Genomic DNA, 20,353 nt, shown 5'->3' with positions numbered 1-20,353 from the left:
CTTGCTCTGTATTTTTCCTCTGTCTTAAAGTATCGTGTGCTTTCTGCCATAGGGCTGGCAGAGGGTGTAATTAAGTGTTCTGCAGAGAGCGCGGGGAGGAGGTTTCGCTTAAGGAAGCCGCTGTGGGTCTGGTTTGGAGGTGATGTACCCTGCTGCTGGGAACTCCTCAAAACAGCTGTCCTTGTTCGTAGACTTGGTGACGTGCTGTGGCTCACACATGTGCATCCACACCGGCCAAATACAGCAGCTCTCTTTTTCCTTTCAGCCTGACACGGCATAGCTGTACTGCTGCGTGTTACATGCCCTGAAGTACCTGTTCTTCTGGGTGCAGGTGTGCACTTCTGCCCAGGTGCAGGATCTGTGATCCCAGCCCATCAAACTCAAAGATTGAGCTTTAGAAATGGAGTCCTGGACAGATGCATATTTTATTAAGCAGCTATCAGACTTCCGATAGCGCAGCTGAGATAAAACAGCAAAGTTAGAATCTTGCGTTTGCTGTAGAAAGGCGCATTTCCAGGAACATCCAAATTAAATGCCTGAAGCAGTTTACGTTTTTTTTTGGGGGGGGGGGGGTGCATCTTCCCTGTAAGTTGGCACTAGAGAGCAGAGCGGAGATGATGCCCACAAATCCAAATTTTATCAAAACATTTCAGTGGTCTTTCCTGGAAACAGATATCCTCTCGGAGGAAAAGAAGGTGTTTAGCAGGGTTTAGCATTGAGAGTAAGCACAAAGGAAATGCAGCAGCTAGGACTGAGATAGGTCTACTGGGTTTTGTGCTTGTGTTTCCTTCTTGGAGACTAAAGCGAGCAAGATCTGTTGTTGCCTGGCGTAATGAATCTCTCAGGCAGTCAGAAATGAGGATCCTTTAGTCCAGATCAGCTGAGCTGTTCCAAAGCCATGCTTGTTTCTTTTTTTTCTTTTGTTATCCTTCCACACCTAGTCATAAGCAGTAGGTTTTGGCACATTTTCCTTTCCTGTTGTTAGCGACATGCCACCTTCTCGTGTTTCCAGCACCCTGCCCAAGCCTTCGGGAACTGACAAGTGATAACTGGATATTAAAGCAGCCCCAGGGACTCCAAGGGAGTAGTTGCCTTTTAAAACCTAGCAGTGTCATATCTCAGGCTCTTTCAGCTGTTCAGCTAATTAAATGTGATCTCCTTTCTTAAAAATGTTGAACATCTGATGACTTGGAGGATTTGTGGGCATTCTGAAAGCTTTGGGAAATCAGGTCAGCTTTACAACTGTTTAATCTGGATTCATGGGCTTACTGTTTGAAAAAAAAGTAAGAGAGTTTTACATGTCTTTGTTCTGTGTGTGCTGAACCTAGGATGTGCCCAGTGCTTTCAGAAACCTGTGTCCCTTTAGAGTGCACATAGCCAGGTACTTAAAATCACAAGGCACTTTCTAAAATATAAGCTGGGAAGTTTAATGCTAGACAATCTTGGCTTGAAAATGTTGTCTAATGAATGTTTTTGAGGAGAGAGTAAAAAAAAGAATTGATATCCTTGAGGGTGGAGGGAGTGATTCAAATAAATAAAGTACACAGGAGCAGATCCTAGCACATCAGAAGAAATAGTCTTCACACAGTGTATGTAAATCCTTTAAAAACCTTAGCACTGGCACAGGCTTTAAGCCTAGCTGTGTCTGCTGGAGTATCAGTTATTAAATTGTTAGTTACAGCGTGAGTTTAAGTAGTAGCTATCAAACCCGTTTCTTTTGAAAGCATCCTTGGTTTTAGTCACAGCTATGTACCAGCGTGTTTCAACGCCCACGTGCCCAGACATACGCGTGCTCTCCTTTTTATTGAAACATACTTCATGCATGCCACCTAATGTCAGGATTTGTATTTTTAGAGTCTAGCAGAGGGAGCGAACATACCCATTTTGGGCGCTTTCCTCCAAAACCTCGTGGTGCATGCTCTTTGCGCTGCGAATCCTCATCCAAACCTCGTAGCCCCTAGAGCTGTCAGCGAATTTGTCAGCAGCTGCACTGTCTCCACTCTGCTAAGCTAAAATAAACCGATTAATTATTGTTAGCCGTGTGGTTTTAGCAGCAATGGTAGGGTGAGCAGTGCTCACAAACTGCCAGATGAATTTCCTGAGCTGCGCGCTGTCATCGGTTATGGGATGGGCTGCGGGGCACGCTCCGGTTAGCGACCACAAACGCCCGGTGCGTTGCTGCCGTACCTGCTGTATCGCTGTCGTGCCCGAAGCCCTGGCTCTTGTCTCTTTGCAGTGGTGTCCTGCGGCCACCCCGGCTCGCCGCCCCACGCCCAGATCTCGGGTGACAAGTACACCGTGGGCTCTGTGGTCCGGTACAGCTGTCTCGGGAAGCGGACGCTGATCGGCAACTCCACTCGCATGTGCCAGCTTGACGGGCGCTGGAGCGGCTCCCTCCCACACTGCTCGGGTGAGCTGGGGCTGGGCGACGGGGGGAAGGAGTGTGGTGCCGCTCAGGTCCTCCACTACCACTTTTTATCCTGCAAGGGGGCAGCCTGATGGGCTTCAGCTGAGCTGGAGAAATGTGCAGGCTGCAGAGGGTGAGCTGGGATCATGGAAGGCTCCAGAAATGGCAGTATCTCAGCTGTCCAGTCTTCTGCGTCTTGGGTGATAAGCACTGTCAGAGAGCAAACCACTTGGCTTGCAAGAAGAGGAATAAATCACTGCAGCAAATGCTTGTGGCAGGAGGGATCCTGCAGTCTGCTGGTTTACAGTTCTCTCCCTGCAGAGACTGTCCAGGCAGAAGTGCCTTAAGCTGAAGCAGGAACTTGCATCTGACCCTCTTTCAAATGCGTTCCAGCAAAGGAAGCACGTGTGCCCCTTCCAAGGGGGATGTAACAGCTGACACTGCTATTACAGCACCACTGCCGTCCCAGACCTGCACGAGGCGGGTGGAAGCTGGTAAAATGGGTTTCCACATCATCAGCACCTCCACTGAGAGCAGTTTGGCAAAAGAACATAGACCCCACTCACACGCTAGAGTAAGAAGGGATCTTACACTGAAAATGTCCTGATCAGCAAAGATGTCTCTGGTGAGATGATCTGGGGTTGGGGGCAGGGGGATACAATGCGACGTACTTGCCAGGCCTTTCAGAAGTCGAGGTGCTGGGGTCTCAGCTGATGGCCTGCAGCAGAAGCATAGATGCTGAATAACTGGGAGGATTTTGTGCAGAGCCCTCCTCATGCCATCCTGCTACTTGTTCCTTGGAGAGCACAGATGCAGATGAAATAAGGAAGTAGCTGGAGCAAAGCGGTTGGGACAGATGTTAATTTTTAATTATGCCAGTTAGATTTAGCAGCTGCAGTTGACCAAGTTTAACCTCTGCTTTAAAAGGGAAAAAGAAATCAGGTGGAATCGTCCTCATATTTGGAAGGTGTATCTAGAGAGCAGAGTTCTTGATCTGTAGTCATTTGGAAAGGTTTTCTGCTCTAATTCATGCTCTTCCATTGTGTAGTTTTCACTCTCTGTCATGCCATCTTTTTGGGTGGATTTTTTTAAAAAATTCAGTGTTAGTCTGACAAGCTCCAACTGACATGTATTACATGGGGTTTTTCTGACTGAATTCCTGGGGGCAGCTTTAGACCAGTTGCGTTTGGCAGTCCCTCTCCAATTTGGGGCTGGGTGAGTGCCTGGAGCCTCAAAGCTATATTTTCCAGCCAAGGGTTGGGGAAGGACTCCTATTTTACACCAAACTCAGGTGGTGCAGTTTCAGAAGCAGTGAAGAATGAAGCTTTTAGTCATGTTCCTCTGCTTTACCTGTGGAGCACAAAAATCTAGCCAAGAGCCTGAATCCCCATTGCCTCCTCTAGTACATGCCCTCACTGGGGCCTGGAGTGGGAAGCAGCAAAGGCCCATGATATCTGCTCTGGCTCTTGCTCAGAGGATGTTCCTCATGGCCCTTTTTGCAACCTGGAGTGGAGGCTGGGGTGGAACACAGCTGAGATCATCTCCTGCCAAAGGTTTTCTGTTACATGCAGAAGATCCCTATGGTGTGACAGCGGCTTTAGCAAAATGAAACAAAAGACTTTGGAATAAGTCATCATGTGAAAGAAAAAGCTGAGCCTGGAGCATTCTCCCACTCTTTAAAAACAAGTCTTTATCCTAGATAATGAATACGTTCATTATATTCTATATTACACATAACACTGCAAAGGCTGTTCTTGCAGCAAAGCACAGAAGGCCCAGGAGCTGGGGGCTTCATTGCTAGCTGCAGGAGTGAAATAGTCTTTCCTGGCTTGGGAGTGGATGTGTTCACACAGATCATTAGCAGAAAATGCCATGAACAAGCATACACTGTGTGAGCCTGAGTCAAGCTGTACAGAGGTGGGCATTTCTCCAACCTGCTCCAGGAAACCCCTGCAAAGCATCTTTTGCAGCTGCTCTGTTCCTTGCATCCCCCAAACTTATAGCCAGCAGCTTGGGATGCACACAACTTGTACAAGCGCATGTTTCTCAGCAGGATCCCTATTGCTTCTTTGTTCCAAAGGCAACAGTTTCTTGCTCTGCAAAACAAGAGGGCGTGCTGTGCTGGTTTGGAGGCTATCATAATTTCTGCTGGAGGGGGAGACTATGTGACCAATGCTGGCAACCAAACTGCTTGCTGCCAGAGCAGCTGCCACAGAAGGCTGATGGGGTTTCCATCTTGAGATTCAGAAGTTATGGCTGTATTTTGCAGTTGGTTTACAGTGTGCTTCCATAGTAAGAGGTGTTTCATGTGGAATTTCCCCTCTCTGCTGAAAGCCAGATGGAGAGTTACATTGGTAGTTGGTCATGCGATCCATATCTCTGCGGTGGTCCTCTCAATGCGTATGGTTCATAGGGAAGAGTGGCCAAGCCTCAAGAGTCGCTCACTGTGATGGTATTCTGCTCTCTTCTTAACAGGAGGCAGCCAAGGCGTATGTGGGGACCCGGGGATCCCTTCTCATGGCATTGGGCTGGGAGATGACTTTGATGTGGACGGTATGGTCCGGTTCAGCTGTGAGCCAGGTTACACACTCAGAGGTTCATCTGAGAGGATCTGCCAAGCGAATGGCTCCTGGAGTGGCACGCAACCAGAATGTGAAGGTATTTTTCCAACTCTGCATCCTCTCCTGAGTCCTGCCAAGGCTGCCATGGATATCCCCTGAACACCAGGGCAGGGAAGGCTCACAGCCAGGCCATCCTCTCTGCTTTGGTTTCCAGGGCTAGTCTGGTGCACTGGTACACTCTTATTCCAGCGTATCCTCCAAATCTGCCGTGCATATTAGGGAGCCCCAATTCTCTACTTCCCAAACATCTGCACGTTACATTTCACAGGAGGGGTTTTCAGCGTAAGGGACAAACCTCACCTTCTTCTGTGCCTGGCTCTGCTCTGCCACACAAGGTGCACCTGGATGGTGTAAAGGCTGTCAAGTCGTTCAGGTTCATGCCAATATCTGGACGGAACCATAGAGCGGGAAGAGCTTCTGGTCTTCACTTCCATTTGTCCCCAGAGTATTGTGCCGCGCAGTCTCTTGACCTGCAGCACATGTCCAGCTAGATGATCAGAAATGGCCCCTTTTGGCTGCAGTTCTCTAGGTCCATTAACATTGACTAATTAATTGTTGCTGTGTAGAGGTAATGCACCAGAATGAGAAATTTCCACAGCCTCAAACCTCCCTTAAAGCTGGAACTGGCACACACAATAGTTACTTACATCGAGCAGAAATGCAAAATGCAAATTAAAATCCAGTAAGTATTTTTTTGTATTAAGAACCAACAAAAATACCCAAAGACCCTTATTTTTCTGTTTGAAGGAATCAAGTAAGACCCTGTAATCTAACCTAATAAACCCCCCACCAGATTTTCTGAGCTGCACTGCTCACTGCAACTGGTTTATAAAAGTGTTTAAAAATCAATTGGGGAAGGAACAAAAGCCCGAAACGAGACAGGAAACCAAATGCAAGGAGACCTGGGCAAGTGCTTCTCTCCAGCTGATTTGAAAGCCAAAAGCTCAGAGAGAGTTTGTAAATGAATTGGAAATTTATTCCAAATTGATGGAGCTCTTGATTGAAAAGACACTGAATCATATTATTAATACACTCAAATCTTAGTTTTTTTCTTTCTATGTTTTTCTTTTGGTAGAAAGGCTCTGTTCATTAATCTCAGGATAAATAACCCATCAGATTCCAGAGGTACCGAAATAGAGATCCTCGGCAGATTTTTTTTTTTCCTTCGTACTTTATGAATAATAATATTATGCCTATAATGTAGTCATTTAATGTTAAGTGCTGACTGGCCAATATAGGGAAGTAATTTGCAGTGATGAGCAGTGTGCTGCATCCCTGCCCTTTGTATTCGTAGCAAGTCGCACGCGCTCCAAGGCGTTCTTATGCCTGCTTTGAGTGCAGTCACATTCAACTCTTTGGAACAGGTATTTATAGCGGGAGGAGAGGAGGGATTAATTTAGGGGGTAAATTCAGGGCAAATGAGAATGAGGGCTGATTGCCCGGGCAGGTGCGGCGCAGGGCAGCCGGCGTGCCGTAGTCCTGCGCTGCGGCGTCTGCAACTGCTCCGGGCTCCCGCGCTGGGCGCTGCGGCCGCACCGGGCTCCTGCCCCCGCTCCGGCCCGTGCCCTGCTTGTCGTCCCCGTCCTGCGGCCCCCGCGGGCTCCTCGCTGCAGACCTGCACCCCCTGCGAGCTGCCTGGGAGGCTTGCGGGAGCCGGGCAGCTTTATACACCTCAGCTCTGAACCCTGGTACTTTTTTACCCGCTGAAATATTTTCATGAAGACTAAAGGAGTAGGGAGGCAGGAGGAAATCATAATTGATTTTTTTTTTCAGTGTGTGCAAATGAGTTGAAATTAAATTAATTCCAGGGACTCCTTCTGGGACTCCCCCTTCAGTCTGTTTTTTGTAGCTCTGCTTTTGTTGTCCCCAGCTTTCTAAAAACCACAGATTTCAGGCCTCATTTAGCTTTAATTTCCAGCAAGTTTTAAAAGTGTGTGAACTTTGGGAAGCTGTTGCTCTGCTTCCTCCCCGCTGCTGCAGCCGCGGTCCGCGCGCCCCGGGGAGCGGGCAGGAGGGGCTCAGCAGGCGAGCGTCTGCTCTGGGGGTCCCTCCTCCTCTGAGCACATTTGCTTTCCTAATGCTTATTGCTTTGCCAGATGAATTAAAACCACATCCAAAACGCGATGGGGCCCTGGCTGCTCTTTGCCGGTGTCCGTGGACAGAAGTGGGCTTTTTTAAGTGATACACTGGGAGAAGGCGCTGCGTTTTGTCTCTCATTCTGATTTTACCAAGGAGGTGGCAGGGCTGGCTCTTGGGTTTAAGCTGCTTTTTGCCTTCGCTCTGCGTAGTTAGGTGGATTGTGGGTTACAGGTTAAATTAAACAGCATGGAAATTACCAGCCCCGGAGCGAAGGCTTTGAGACTGCGACGGCTCTCAGCTGTGTCGCGGTGCAGCGGTGGATTGTGCCTGATGTGTCAGATGCCGTTAGGAGTGTGTTTCAGCAGCCGGTCAGATGGCAGCAAAGCCGAAAAGAGGGATCGTCTGCTGTAAAGATTAGGTCAGGGGACGGGGACAGGCAGAGGACGCTTTATTCACTTGCCGCCTCGAGCATAGGCAGACACACGCTTGTGCTCTGTCTTACTGCAAAATGTGCAGGAAAGCAAAGCAAAGTGAGGGGGAGTTGTGATAAGCTTTTCAGGAAAAGGATGCATGGATCGGAATCAAACGCTAATTATTGCAGAGCTCTGCAGCACTAACGTGCTTTGCTGTGTTTTCAATAGCAGAGGCCACATCGTAGCGTCGAGGAGAAGCTTGCCCGCTCCCCCAGCAGCGATGGCGCCCAGCGGACAGCTCGGGCTGCGAGCGGAAGCCAGAGCGGACGCGAAACTGCCCCGCTGGCCCGTCTCGCAGGCGGCCCCTGCGCGCGCACGTGCAGCAGGCAGCCTCGAAAGCCGGGCTGGCTCGCGCGCCGGGGCAGCGCGGCGGACGGCGCTCGCCGCGGCCGCTCGCCTTGCTCTGCATCTCGCCGCTTAGGAGCCGTCCGTGTTTGATAGCTGCGAACGCAGGGATTAGCGGGCGGCAGAGGGGGTGAGGCAGGACGCCCTCGGCTTCGCGGCAGGCGTGAGGAGGCGATGAAGTGTTGAAAGGAGCTCACAGCTCTCAGGTTAGGGCAACTAGCTGAGTTTTCAGGAGGGTTCAGGAGCACATTTTCAAGTGTTTGGTTCCCGCTGTGCCATTTCCCATTAGAGTTTCAGAGGAACGCGGAGCCTGACGCACGGAGTTCTCCTCGTCCCGCTTCTCGGCCTGAAGCTGCCTGGAAAACGCTGTTCTGCGGGAACGTCTTCGAGGCCACGCGTACGTGCGTGGTGTCCCGCCGCTGATCCCCGTTGTTTGTGCAGCCGCAGGGTGGAGATGTGGCAGTGGCACAGTGTGGGGTCTCTCGTGGCCCATGCTGTGCTCTGGGGTCTCCGGCGTGGGGGCCGTGCGCGGAGCAGGGCAAAGGCTCGGAGGCTCCGGGTGCCGGGGCGTCAGGCCTCCCGCGGCCCGGCCGGAGCCGAGCGCCCACGAGCCGCTCTCGCCGCCTTTGGCGGTCCTTGCTGCAGCCGAGTCGGAGCTGTTCTGTCGTGTCCGTCATTTCAGCTGAGGCTCATCTCCCAAAATACTTCACTGGCAAAGGTGCAGCAGCTCCAAGAATCCCCATCTGATGCAGTTGATTTTCAGGTTATTTTCTTGAATTTTGAATTCAATTTAAAGGTTGAGTTTGGGATTCTTAAGGAGTTCCAAGTGGATACAATTATGGGACATCCAGGGTCTTTCTGGTTTACTCTCTATTCAAAAAACCAGTGTCAAAACCAGTTTTCTTTGGGGATTTCATTCAGTTTACATCTCTCGCTGAAGACAAAGGGAATTATTTACCCAATTATTGTTCACTTGCTTGATTGTATTCTAATTATATTTAAATTATGACTTCTGAGGTTTAAACCTTTCGTCCTTAGTTTGCAGCCTATTTATATCTAGACCATACGGATTGCAGCTGATGCACGCTGCAATCAAACCATTTTCATGAGCCTCCTGATGTTCATGGAAGCAGTATTTTGGGTCATCTGTGTGTGTTTGTCCACGTGTGTATGTGGAGGAGGTTGGACAGGAGGGAATAGCTGATGTATGAACAGGGTAGTGAAACAGTAATTTAGAGCCTTTTCTGAGTTGATAGAATCTGATTTTTATCCTGGCATCTCTTGGAAATGACACCTTGTATCACAGAGACGTTGACTGCATGAGAAATCTGTAACTAGGGAGCACCTCGAATGATTTTAGTGCCATGCAGAGTTTCTGTGCACACGGTCCAGAATGATTATTAGTTTCTTCTTCTCAAACAGATATGCCTCCAGCAGGCTCGTATGTTAGCAGGCTGTCAGCAGACCGCGCGGCAAGGAAGAGGAAGGCTTGTGTCCCTGCATTGGTGGCCTGTGCACATTGCTTTCCTGCTGTGACTTAAAGTTGCAGGCAATGTTGTGTTGTGCATGTGTGCAGGGGAGGATAACAGTCCCAAACCAAGGGTCGGACACCAGTGTATGCACAGCAATGCTTTTGCATGGACAGTAGCACGTTGCTGGGGAGAGCTGGAAGTAAGGGATTTCCTTGTCACGGGAGCATGTGGTGTCAGCCTTTCCTTGATTCATGTGATTTTCTTTCATGTCCTGTAATTTCAGAGTAAACAAGGGCTGGATGTGATTATTGCACGTGCTTATTTTTTCATGACAGGGCTTCACACACCACCATTCAGTTTGATGCCCTTTTATTGCTGTGGTGCTGAGGTAGCATAGACATAAAACTTAGACACTGACAAACCTGTAATTGAGTTCCCCCAGCGCTCTCCCTCCTCCTGAAGCATAACTGGATGGAGCAGGGCAGCGAGCAGCGCTGTTGTGGCAGGGGAGCAGGCTGCCTTCTGCTCTGCTTCCTCTCATGTCTGCAAAGCTGTTGGCTTCCTGCACAAACAAGAGGCAAAGCTGGTGCACGTGGGTGCAACTGCCTGAACACCTTGAAGATGGAGGAACAGCAGGCTTGGATCTCCTGCTTTTTAAAGATGTAGGGACAGACCTGAAGCTGAGGGCTGGTGTGTGTGTTGCTAGCTCAGATGTCGCTGCCTGGACCTGAGCAACTTCAGGATCAAGTAAAGTGTCTTGAGGCCCTGTCAGCTTCCCTAATGCCTAAGGTTAATGCCTAAGTTACTGATCAGGTTGCTGCAACTTCCCAGCTGAAGTCTGCAAGTGGATCTGCAGCAGGTGGACATGGAACTGGTTCTTCCTCCAGCCAGGACCTTTGACATAGCAAATTTTCCACCAAAATAGCCTGTCCTATCTGATTTGATGGAGTGGGTTTGCAGCTAAGCTTACTACTGTTGAGAATAGTGAACTCTCAGACAAAAACCTGATTTTTAATCAACTTTGCCTTTTTGCTTTCTAGTTATATCCTGTGGAAACCCAGGAACCCCCAGCAATGCAAGAGTTATATTTAACGACGGCTTGGTTTTCTCCAGTTCCATTATCTATCAGTGCCGGGAAGGCTATTACTCCACCGGGGTGCTGAGCAGGCACTGCACTGTGAACGGGACGTGGACCGGGAGCACCCCAGAGTGCACAGGTGGGCACGGGGATGGGCTCCTGGAAGCTGAGCCGAACAGTGCTGCCAGGCTCTGGGGACAGCTTGTCAGTGCGTGGCTGGTGGCTTGGTGTGGCTGTGAACACACCAGTGCACTGCGCTGAGAAACTCAGCTAAACTGTCTCGTGTCAGGGGAAAGCACGCAGCCTGCAATCTCTATGAGTACCTAATGGAAAACTCTTGCTTTGGATTTGTTTTTTTCTCCGGTCGAGTGAAGGGCTCACTCTGATCGGTTCCATGAGTAGTGTCAGCCATCCTGGAGGTGCTCTCCTGGGCTGCTTCTGAACATGAGCGTTCCTGCCTGTCGGCATGCTGGCAGCTGGAACGTGCATGGGTCCAGACAGGCTTCAGAGGCCCTCCAGGAATGTGCTGCATTTCTTTACGGCTCAGACCCACCACTGCCTCCATCAGCAATGTGCATGACAGCAAACATGTTCTTACATAAGAGGTGGTAACTAGGCTAAGGGGAGGAGGAGCTGCCGTGTGCCAACTGTTCCAGACGTAGCCCAGATTTGACCCAAGTTTTCTTTAATGTTTAATGTATGTTAATGTTTCTTCTTGCAAGGTCTTAATGTGCCATTAATATCCCTGTTCCCTCCCCTGGATAGGAGAAAAGTTTTCTCTGCGTACTGCAGCCCAGTCTGCTCCAGCTAGCCCAGCTCTTCAACCGCTCTGTGCTAAACACTCCTTTTTCTGCAATTAGTGCATTATATCCTGCTCTGAAAAACACTCAGGACCATCAGGTGTTCGAGTTATTGCAGCTCCATGAGTATGAGACAAGGGATGGTCAGCCAGAAATGCTTATTTATTTTCCTTTGGCAGTGATCAACTGTGGTGACCCTGGTGTGCCAGCCAACGGCATTAGACTGGGCAGTGACTTTACCTACAATAAAACAGTGGTGTTCCAGTGCACGCCAGGATATATGATGGAGTCGGACAGGGCCTCCTCTCTAGCTTGTACAAAAGACCGAACCTGGAATGGCACCAAACCTACCTGCAAGGGTAAGACTGGTTGCTATAAATATCTGAGGATATAAGTTTTACAGGGCACAAACTTTTTGTAACTCGAGACAGGGAAATAGGCTGTTAAGAGAAACTACTGCATAGTGCCTGGAGCCCACCTGTGAGTTTGGCAGTCCTATCATTCAATCTATACCCTGTGTTTATGGCACTTAGGCAATTTTTTCAACATAGCATGAACACCTTGCCATCTTTAGGTGTATCAATCATCACAACATGCCTGGGAGGGAGAGAGTTGCTATTATCCCTACAGTAGAAAAGGAAAAGTGAAGCATAGAGAGCTAAGTGACTTACTCTTCACAAAAACTCAGATCAGACTTAAATGAAGCACATTGATTTGTAGGCACACGCTTCTTCAGCGTTACCTAGAAGTCTGAAAAATGTTTCTTCGAACTCCTGTCATTATTTCTTCATTCTGAGATTGCTTCTAGAGTTCAAAGAGAGGAAAGAGAAATAATAGAGCAGTTGCGGAACAGACTGGATCTTTTCTGCCAGTGTTTTACTCACCTACTAAGTGTAGATAAGGCTTATAGCAGAAGCTGTGTACTTCACCTTTTGCAGTCTGGAAAATTTGTGTGTCAGGATGGTGATATAAATGCAGACCATGTAGAAACTTCCAAATATACTCCAATTCCCTCAGAGGCTGTAAAGAACAATTCTTATACTACTCCTTTTTCATTCTCACCGCTGAGCTAGTGTTGCAGGAATAATACAGAACGTGGCCAGGTCTCATTCGAAGGCCAGACTAATTTGCATGGGCTTAGTATCTTTCTCAGTGCTCCCCTGAGCTAGAAGGCAAAGCACTGCAAAAATGTCATATTAAAACACCCCAGAGTAGACGAAATACAGACTAGTTGTTGATTTGACTACTAATCTGAAACTCAGCCAGGTTGTCCAAAATCCGGGAATCTTTCAGGGAATCCGTGATGAGTTTTCACACTAAGTCAGGTTGAGTTCTTAACTTCGGTTGCAAATGGACACAGACTCAGAAATCTGACTAGGAGATTTGAGATTTAGTTAACTCCAAACTTAAAAGTAAAATCCTAGGGTTTACAACTACATACACAGCTGGAAAAGTTTTCACAGAACCTCTGCTAGCCCAGTTCTAGGAGGTACTCTCTGAGAGTAGAATTTAACTTCAGTCCTACGTGAATTTCCTTGTTAATGGAAATGACTATGCTGAGAATTTGTGAGAGCTGAATTATGTTTTTGTTTTCCACTCAGCTATCATGTGTAAATCCCCGCAAGCCATACCCAACGGGAAGGTTGTGGGTTCAGATTTCAGCTGGGGTGCCAGCGTGAGCTACGCGTGTTTAGAAGGATATCAGCTCTCCCTGTCCGCCATCCTCACCTGCGAAGGCAATGGGACTTGGACTGGAGAAATCCCACAGTGCTTTCGTGAGTAGACAGCCATGTAAGATGTTAGCATACATATGGAGCACGGGACTATGCTCAAAACCTAGTTGTTTGGTGTCTTCTCTCCCCCATCTCTGGTCCACCCGTAACTGATTTTAGTGTCGCCTCTGCCATGGCTGACAGTTCCGCAGACACATAGGATTCCCTGCTCATCATAGAGGGGGCAGATGGGCTTTCATAGGAGAACCTGTTTCTCTCCAACTTCATGCATTATATGAAGATTCGTCTCACCTCAGTGAGCCGCCTGACTTTGCTCCCTCTCCGCCAGTGGAGCTGCGTATTTCCAGAAAGCAGTGTGGCCCTACTTAGATCCTTTCGAAGGATCTCTCTCCTTCTAACTGCCTTCAGAGTTCAAGGAAGTTCTCCCAATAGTTATGGGACCACCACTCAACATGCATTAAGTTAAATATCCAGTTGCCAAGTTTCCTGCCTGTAAGCCCTTAGGAAGCCTTGGATTAACTGAAGTCGGTGGAAATCTTGCATGCTAGGAGAAATAATGAAGATGCTCAGAATGACTGTGGCCAAACATCTGAGTGTTTTCCTCCTCTCTGACACCAGGCAGATTGCTGGGTGCCTTTCTTGGCTGTCCCTGTGACAAGGAGGCAGTAATGGCCCTTGGAGGTAGCAAAGGGGAAGCAAAGTCAGTCACTCCGTATCTTCTTATGTAGAAGCAAGGTCAGGTTTGCAGAGTCTCTGCACTATGCATGTCCTCTGTGCACCAGACATCTTAAAAGCTGTGGCCCCTTGTCTGGGTGGCTCCCTAGTGATCGAAGACTTCTGAAATCAGCGCTCTTGAATCTACCAAGGGCCTTAGAAGAAACATTTGGAGAAGGGCGCTCTCTTATTGCAGCAGAAGGGATGTTTTGGTTAGGGATGTTTTGTGAGGGCAGAGCTTTGGCTGGGTGGAAATCTGTATGCTTGATATAATAGCTAATACAAAAATTTAGTTAAATGTCTCATAACGATAAAGCCAAATGTGAGTTTCTTTTCTTGGCTGAATGGCTGGCAGCTGCACAATAGCCATTTTCGTATTAAATCATACAGAGCCCTGACTGTGTTCCTTGCACCTTTTCCTAGATCTTATATAATTAGTGGGCTGTGTAACACAGAACATAGCAATTTGACATTGTGCAATTAGAGGTACATTTTAAAGCTAAGCATACTGTTATTAAAAAAAAAAAAAAGATGAGGGAGAAAGTGGAAGTTAATTAACAGCAATTGACAAAAAGGCAGAATTGCAAGGAAGGAGCCAGCAAAAGCTGCCAGTAGTAATTTCCTAGGCGTTCATAGAGTTTGATGGCAAGGAGTAGTCAGGTTTGGGCCATTAATAGACCCACCTTTAGCTTATTCACATTGTTTGCACTTGAGGTGGCCTATTGTAATTGCCTGGTCTCTTTGCCTGTTCCAGCTGTGTTCTGCGGTGATCCTGGGATACCAGCTCAAGGCAGGAGGGAAGACAGAGGCTTCACATACCGCTCTTCTGTCTCGTTCTCCTGCCTTGCCCCACTAGTGCTGGTGGGATCAGCCCGGCGGTTCTGTCAGTCCGACGGGACGTGGAGTGGGACCCAGCCCAGCTGCATAGGTAAGAGGAAACATCTGTCTTGCAACTACAGGCAAAGAGCTCAGAGTTGTCACTTTGCTTTTCCCTTTCTAGCAAATGTGTTTTTCTGTCCTGTGTTTGCAGAAGTTAGCGCTTTATGTTTCTGTGAAAATGGGAGCATTTCCTTTTCATATAGGATGATGCTTTTGCTTTTTCCTGACAGCATTAGCAGGTGCTAAGCTCCCCCCTCCTTTCTCTTAGAGTTTGCTGCTTAGATTCAGCACCTGTCCCTCTCATTCTTGCCCGTGCCACCAGTGGTGGTCAGTGTATCAGTCATCCATCTGAGGAAGACAACTTCATTCCCGTAACAGGTTGCTGTTTAGCATAGCTGTTCTGTTCCCAGAAACTTGAGCAAAATAAAGATCTACCTAAAAGGTGCAAGTGGGAGCTTGTATGTTCTCTGCTGCGTTGGAATTATATCCAGAATAGCAGCTCCCAGAAGTATCAAGGTGCTGTACACAGATTGCTGTATACAAATTGCTTTACCTTTCTGTAGTGTTGGGATTTAGACTTAACATTTCCACACATTCCTCATGTGCCCATTTTCTGGGGCTTCCAAAATCCTTTGAAATCCCAGGATGGTCTATAATCATAATTAGTCACAGCATTCTCAGCCAATTTAAAACTCCTTGAACTCCAAGCCTTGAACTCCAGGGCTCCTGTGGTGATAAATTGCACAGGCTATGTGCTGTTTGTCTTAACCATCTACATGAACACTACTGTCACCATGTTATCTGGGTATCTGAGGCAGAAACAGATTTTGGACTGTACTCTGCTGTTTTCAGTCATTCTGACTTGCTAGCTACATCTTAAATGCACCACCAGTTACATGAATGTTAAAATGCTTATGGCTAGCTCTTCTATCTTCCTCTTGATTTCACCACAAGCTTCATGCATACACAGAGTTGGGAGCTCCCCTGTACTCTTGTCAATGTTGGCTTTAAATGCTAGAGTTGGGATTTTCTTTCATGCTTCATCATTTTTTCACGGATTCTTATCCAGGATCCTGCCATAAATACATAGGGCACACCCACTCTACAGCAGTGTACAAAACTGCAGTGTGACTGAACACGGCAAACAGTTGTTCATGCTGCTGCTGAAATGTGCTTCGAATTTGTCTCCCCAACACAAATCATGGGAAGGGACAAGATTTGTACATCTAGAAAACCTTGGCCTGAAACACCTGTTTCCAGTATGGGCAGGCAAAGCCGAAGTGTTGTATTTATTCAGCTCTCACCCATTTTTGAGGCGTGTCAGATAGCCAGCGCCATCAGACCCCCCAAATACAGCCAGGAGACCTGGGCTGTCTGCGCGTCACCCTGCACAATCCATCACCTTCCACCTCATCCGTCGGATGAGGCCCTTTATTTATTTATTTTAGACACTGTGATTTATCTGGGGGCTTCCATGGAAACTCCATCAGTGATAGATGACAAAAGCACAGCAGAGCTGAATGACAGAAAATGAATTAGTTTGCGTGGTGCAGTGCCCAGTCGGCTGCATTTGGTGTTCGCCCCGGGTCCTTGGAGCTGTGGTGAGTCACTGAACAAGGAACACCAAGAAGTGCATAATGCACAGTGTGAAGAGGCTGATTTGTCAGGTCTTAAGGAATAAAAACATAAAAATACAAGCCGTTAGATAGAGAAGTCAGGCTCCATTTTCCTGTAGCTGCAACGAGAAGTGACTCACTTTGAGTTGAATTGCAAAAACTTTCCTTAGAGAGTTTTCTTCTCTTTCACAACCACATTAACTGGAATATTTAAAGTATGGAGAGGGACTTGCTGTGGGAGAAATGATCCTTTTCACAGCAATTTTGAGTGTATCAAGGAGAAAAAAGACTGGGAGTCCGGACTGGGCTCTCATCTGGCTTTACTGAGCTCCCTGCAAACCTGGCTGCCACTCTTGCTGGCCAGGGTATTTGAGCATCCTTGCAGATGGTACTGCATGTTATTTCAATGATACTGCAGGTCCTGAGATCGCGTGGGGCAGGTGACCTGCTTCTGCTCAGTGCAGAGCGTTGTATATAGCACACGTGGTTTCTGCAATCGCCTCATCTCCCTCTTGCACACTCTTGAGAAAAACTCCAGATCTTGGAACTGCACTGCTGAAATAGTGTGTCAGTATATTATTGCCTTTGGGGAACTCAGCACCCAGGTCTCCAGCTGGTCTCAGCTCCATGGAGAAGGATCTTTTCAGCTTTGCTCTGACCTTTTGAGCTAGTGCTCAGACGGCGCTGATGCTCTAAGCCAAGCTGTTCCCATGGCAGAAGTGGGAGGGCTGGTCCAGGCACTGGATAATAATCACAGTCAAGTGGGCCGGGTCAGGTGGAAGATGTTTCTCGGAGGCTGCTGCAGCTGCCTCTCAGGTGGGGGACTTTTAGTTTCCTTTGCTCAGTGCGGGATGCTAATGTAAATGCGATGCATCTCTGTCCTAATTTTGTCAATTCCCTGCTACTAGCTACACATTTGAAAAAAAAAGAAAGTGATAGATGCTAGAAGAGTAGCAACAGGTATTCCTGCTGAATTGAGCGTATTCATCTTCTGATAGATTGAGACCGGATGAGGCGTAAAGAGAGATTATGTATCTGAGATATGTCAGCGTTTCCAGCCCCCATCTATCACCACAAAATAGCAAGGTTGCTGGGTGAGTGAGTGACGGCAGAGTAAAGCCCAGAGGGCCGAACGCGCTGCCCAGGCCCGAGAGAGGCCAAGGTCGACGCAGCCCTCGCTGGTGCAGGAGGAGCAGCCGGGGCAGAGGAGGGCACAGCGCCAGTGAGCCACAAGCCTTGCTCCTGGTATATAGAATGGGAAGGGAAGGGAAGGGAAGGGAAGAGAAATATCCCTGACACGAGATTTATGTCTGATGTTTTCTCCTGAGTGATAGAGTGCCTCTGGTTAGGTTGTGTTGGAACAGTCAGGGACTTAAGAAACAAAAATATCCGTGTATTTTTCCCTGTTGCTATGTTATACGCTTCTGCAGCAAATACTGCTGTCGTGTTGCAGAGGTGCAGCATGGGCTTCCATGCGGAGAGCAAGGGAAAGCAGAGCTCTGACGTGTCTTCCGCAAACGCTCCTTTAAAACACTGTGTCTGCTCTTTCCGTTTAAGACCCCAGCCTGACGACGTGCTCAGACCCCGGCGTGCCTCTCTTCGGGATGCAGAACAGCTCGCAGGGCTACCAGGTACCGGCCCGGCAGCCCAGGGTGCGCTGGCTGCGCCGCGGTGCTTGCTGCGGTTAGCCCTACCCGAGTCCTTACCTGGGTTAACGTGCCCTCCTGCGAGGAGGGCGTCATGGCGTGCTCCGTTAGACCCCGAAGTGCATTTGTACTGGATTAGCTAGCTATGCATTATTTATGATATTAATTACAGTGCTAATTAATAGTTATTAGTGTAATTAGTATTCACATTGGAGACCTAACTTCCATTCGTTTTCAGACTAAATCTGTAGGTGGTTTTACTAATCTCAGCTCCCATACAGTCAGAAAGCAATGAAATGGAGAGAAAAAAAACGAAGCAATTCCCCGGCGCCTTGCACCTGCGGCGCCGGCGGCCGGCCTCGCGGCTGCCCCTGCGCGTGCGGCCGTGGGAGAGGCTGCGCCACCGGCATGCTGCGCTCGCGGCAGCTACTCCTGTCAGAGAGGAGCTTTTCACTTTTGCTGCTAATTAGCTGTCTTAATCTTGGGTTTTAGTGAATTAATTCTAGGATTTAATTAATGCAAAGACACTCTTAAGCCTGGCTTTTGTGAGGCTTGCCAGTTTGAGCGCTGCACACGGTGGCGGAGGCCTCTCAGGTGCTCACGCCGGGAATGGGGTGATGGTCGGAGGAGCGCTGCGGGGAAATCCTGCCTTCGGTGCGGTACGGCGGGACCTCAGCCGCCCACGAGGGTCTCCGGGAGCCAGTGTGGGACAAAACCTGACTGCAGGGCCCGCGAGGAGGTGGCACCGCGCGCGCGGTGTGGCCTCGCCAAGGAGGATGGACAAGATGCCCCACGCCCTCCTTGGTGTTTTTATTTTCAGCATATTCTGTTTTTAAAGCATAAACGGGATAAATAACGTGGGTCAAAGCCAAACAGCATCACAGTGCCAACCTATTTGAAGCAGAAAGTGAGACTGACAAATTCACCTTCATTATCTTATTGAAACAAAACGCAAAAAGTAAACAATCTTCAGAAAGTAAATATGCCTCAAAAATGTTGAAAAGTCAGTTGCCAGTTTTTGTGATCCTTTTCACCATTCACAGTCCAAATTGGCATTTACAGTATGAGTGAAGGATGTTTGGTTTTACTGGGCTTTTTTGAATATCCCTTCTGCCAAAAATTTCAGCCGTTTCCAAACATCACCTGTGTCTGATGCTAACCTGGCTGTACTTATATGACGTAAAAGCCTTGCCTGTCCTGGAAGGAAGCAGCTCTCTGCACAGTTAACAGGCAGCAGTTTTCCAAGGGCTCTGAAAGCTTTCCTGGTAGTAGACAGGCAGAGTGATGAGCACAGAAAGCAGATAACTCACGTTTTCAGTATATAGAAGAGGAAGAGCTATACGTATTTTACTATAAGCATGGGTGAATTATGTTACACTGGAAGGTTCGATGTTTTGTCTCCTGCAGGTGGGAAGCATCATTCTTTTCAAGTGTCAGAAAGGCTACCTGCTCCAGGGGTCGACCACCAGGACCTGCCTCCCCAACCTGACGTGGAGCGGCGTGCAGCCGGACTGCGTCCGTAAGTGGGGGGAGAAGCCTGGCGGAGGACAGCGCGTGCCTTTGGCTGTGCTGTTGCCTTGTTTTGCTGTTGCTGTGCTGTTGTATGACTGGCCGCTCTTCGGTGGTGACGGTTTTGTGAGAGGGCTCTCAGAGACCATATCCTTGAAGAAAAGAGGGATCACACAATCAGTCGACCAGACCATACCAGCAGCTAGGTTTGATTTCAGATGGATTTTTTACTTGTCCTCTCCTTAGAGAGCCACGTTGAGATGACCCTTTGTTTTGTGTTTCTGAAACCGTGCTTGATGGCAAAGATGTGAGCTTGCAGTCCAGGGACTGAGGTTAACATTTAGCCAGAAGGCCTCCCCAGCAGAGGGATGTTTCTCCTGGTCTTTAATAACTTGTTGCTCTTTCTTTCAACCTGTCCATCATCTTCTCCCTGTTCTAGCAAAAGGAATTCAATGTATTTAAGTTGTAATATCCATCGTAGCCTCTGTGTCATCTTATCATAAGAATTAAAACACTTCTCCCTCTCCCTTGTGAGATGGCTTACTGGTGAGATGTATTTTGGTTAGCAAACCCTGTCGGTCCAGCTGCTGCGAGCAGCCCAAGGCAGGATCCAGCCTTTAACGTTTCTTAGCAGCAGCATTGAGGATTGGGGACAGCTGCAGAGGAAGGCAGCTACCCCCTCTGCTTGTCATGGTAACGCGTGCATGACTCCAGCTCACAACCTTGTCTTTCTCTCTGCTGAACCGGAAGACTGCAGGGATGAAGAAACAGCTGTGGATTTAAGTGGGGTTTTGCTTCTGTTGCTAGGTGCATTGAAAGAGAAGATGTGTTTTTGGCTTACTCATGCTAGCAAAAGTGACTGAGTTTTTGGTTTTAGGTTTTCTGTAAAGCTTCCTCTGTCTGCAGCATGGAAGGGCAGAATTAGATGCAGTTGCTGCTAATGCAGCGCTGAACCATCATCTCGTGACTAGGGCTGCAGGC

General features: G+C 48.4%; 1 protein-coding gene across 1 annotated transcript in view; it reads left to right on the top strand.

Moving 5' to 3' along the window:
* The window catches only part of CSMD2 (CUB and Sushi multiple domains 2), a 325,353-nt gene that overhangs the window by 297,508 nt on the left and 7,492 nt on the right, over nucleotides 1-20,353 (top strand). The window contains exons 56-63 of the mRNA XM_062593772.1: nucleotides 2,237-2,410; nucleotides 4,883-5,065; nucleotides 10,438-10,614; nucleotides 11,455-11,634; nucleotides 12,877-13,050; nucleotides 14,477-14,650; nucleotides 17,775-17,848; nucleotides 19,271-19,382. Coding sequence (XP_062449756.1) covers nucleotides 2,237-2,410; nucleotides 4,883-5,065; nucleotides 10,438-10,614; nucleotides 11,455-11,634; nucleotides 12,877-13,050; nucleotides 14,477-14,650; nucleotides 17,775-17,848; nucleotides 19,271-19,382 — 1,248 coding nt within the window. The remainder of the gene's footprint in view (nucleotides 1-2,236; nucleotides 2,411-4,882; nucleotides 5,066-10,437; nucleotides 10,615-11,454; nucleotides 11,635-12,876; nucleotides 13,051-14,476; nucleotides 14,651-17,774; nucleotides 17,849-19,270; nucleotides 19,383-20,353) is intronic.

The sequence above is a fragment of the Rhea pennata genome, chromosome 23 (genome assembly GCF_028389875.1).
Source record: "Rhea pennata isolate bPtePen1 chromosome 23, bPtePen1.pri, whole genome shotgun sequence".
Classification (NCBI taxonomy): Eukaryota; Metazoa; Chordata; class Aves; order Rheiformes; family Rheidae; genus Rhea; species Rhea pennata.
This window is presented reverse-complemented; position numbering and strand designations above follow the sequence as displayed.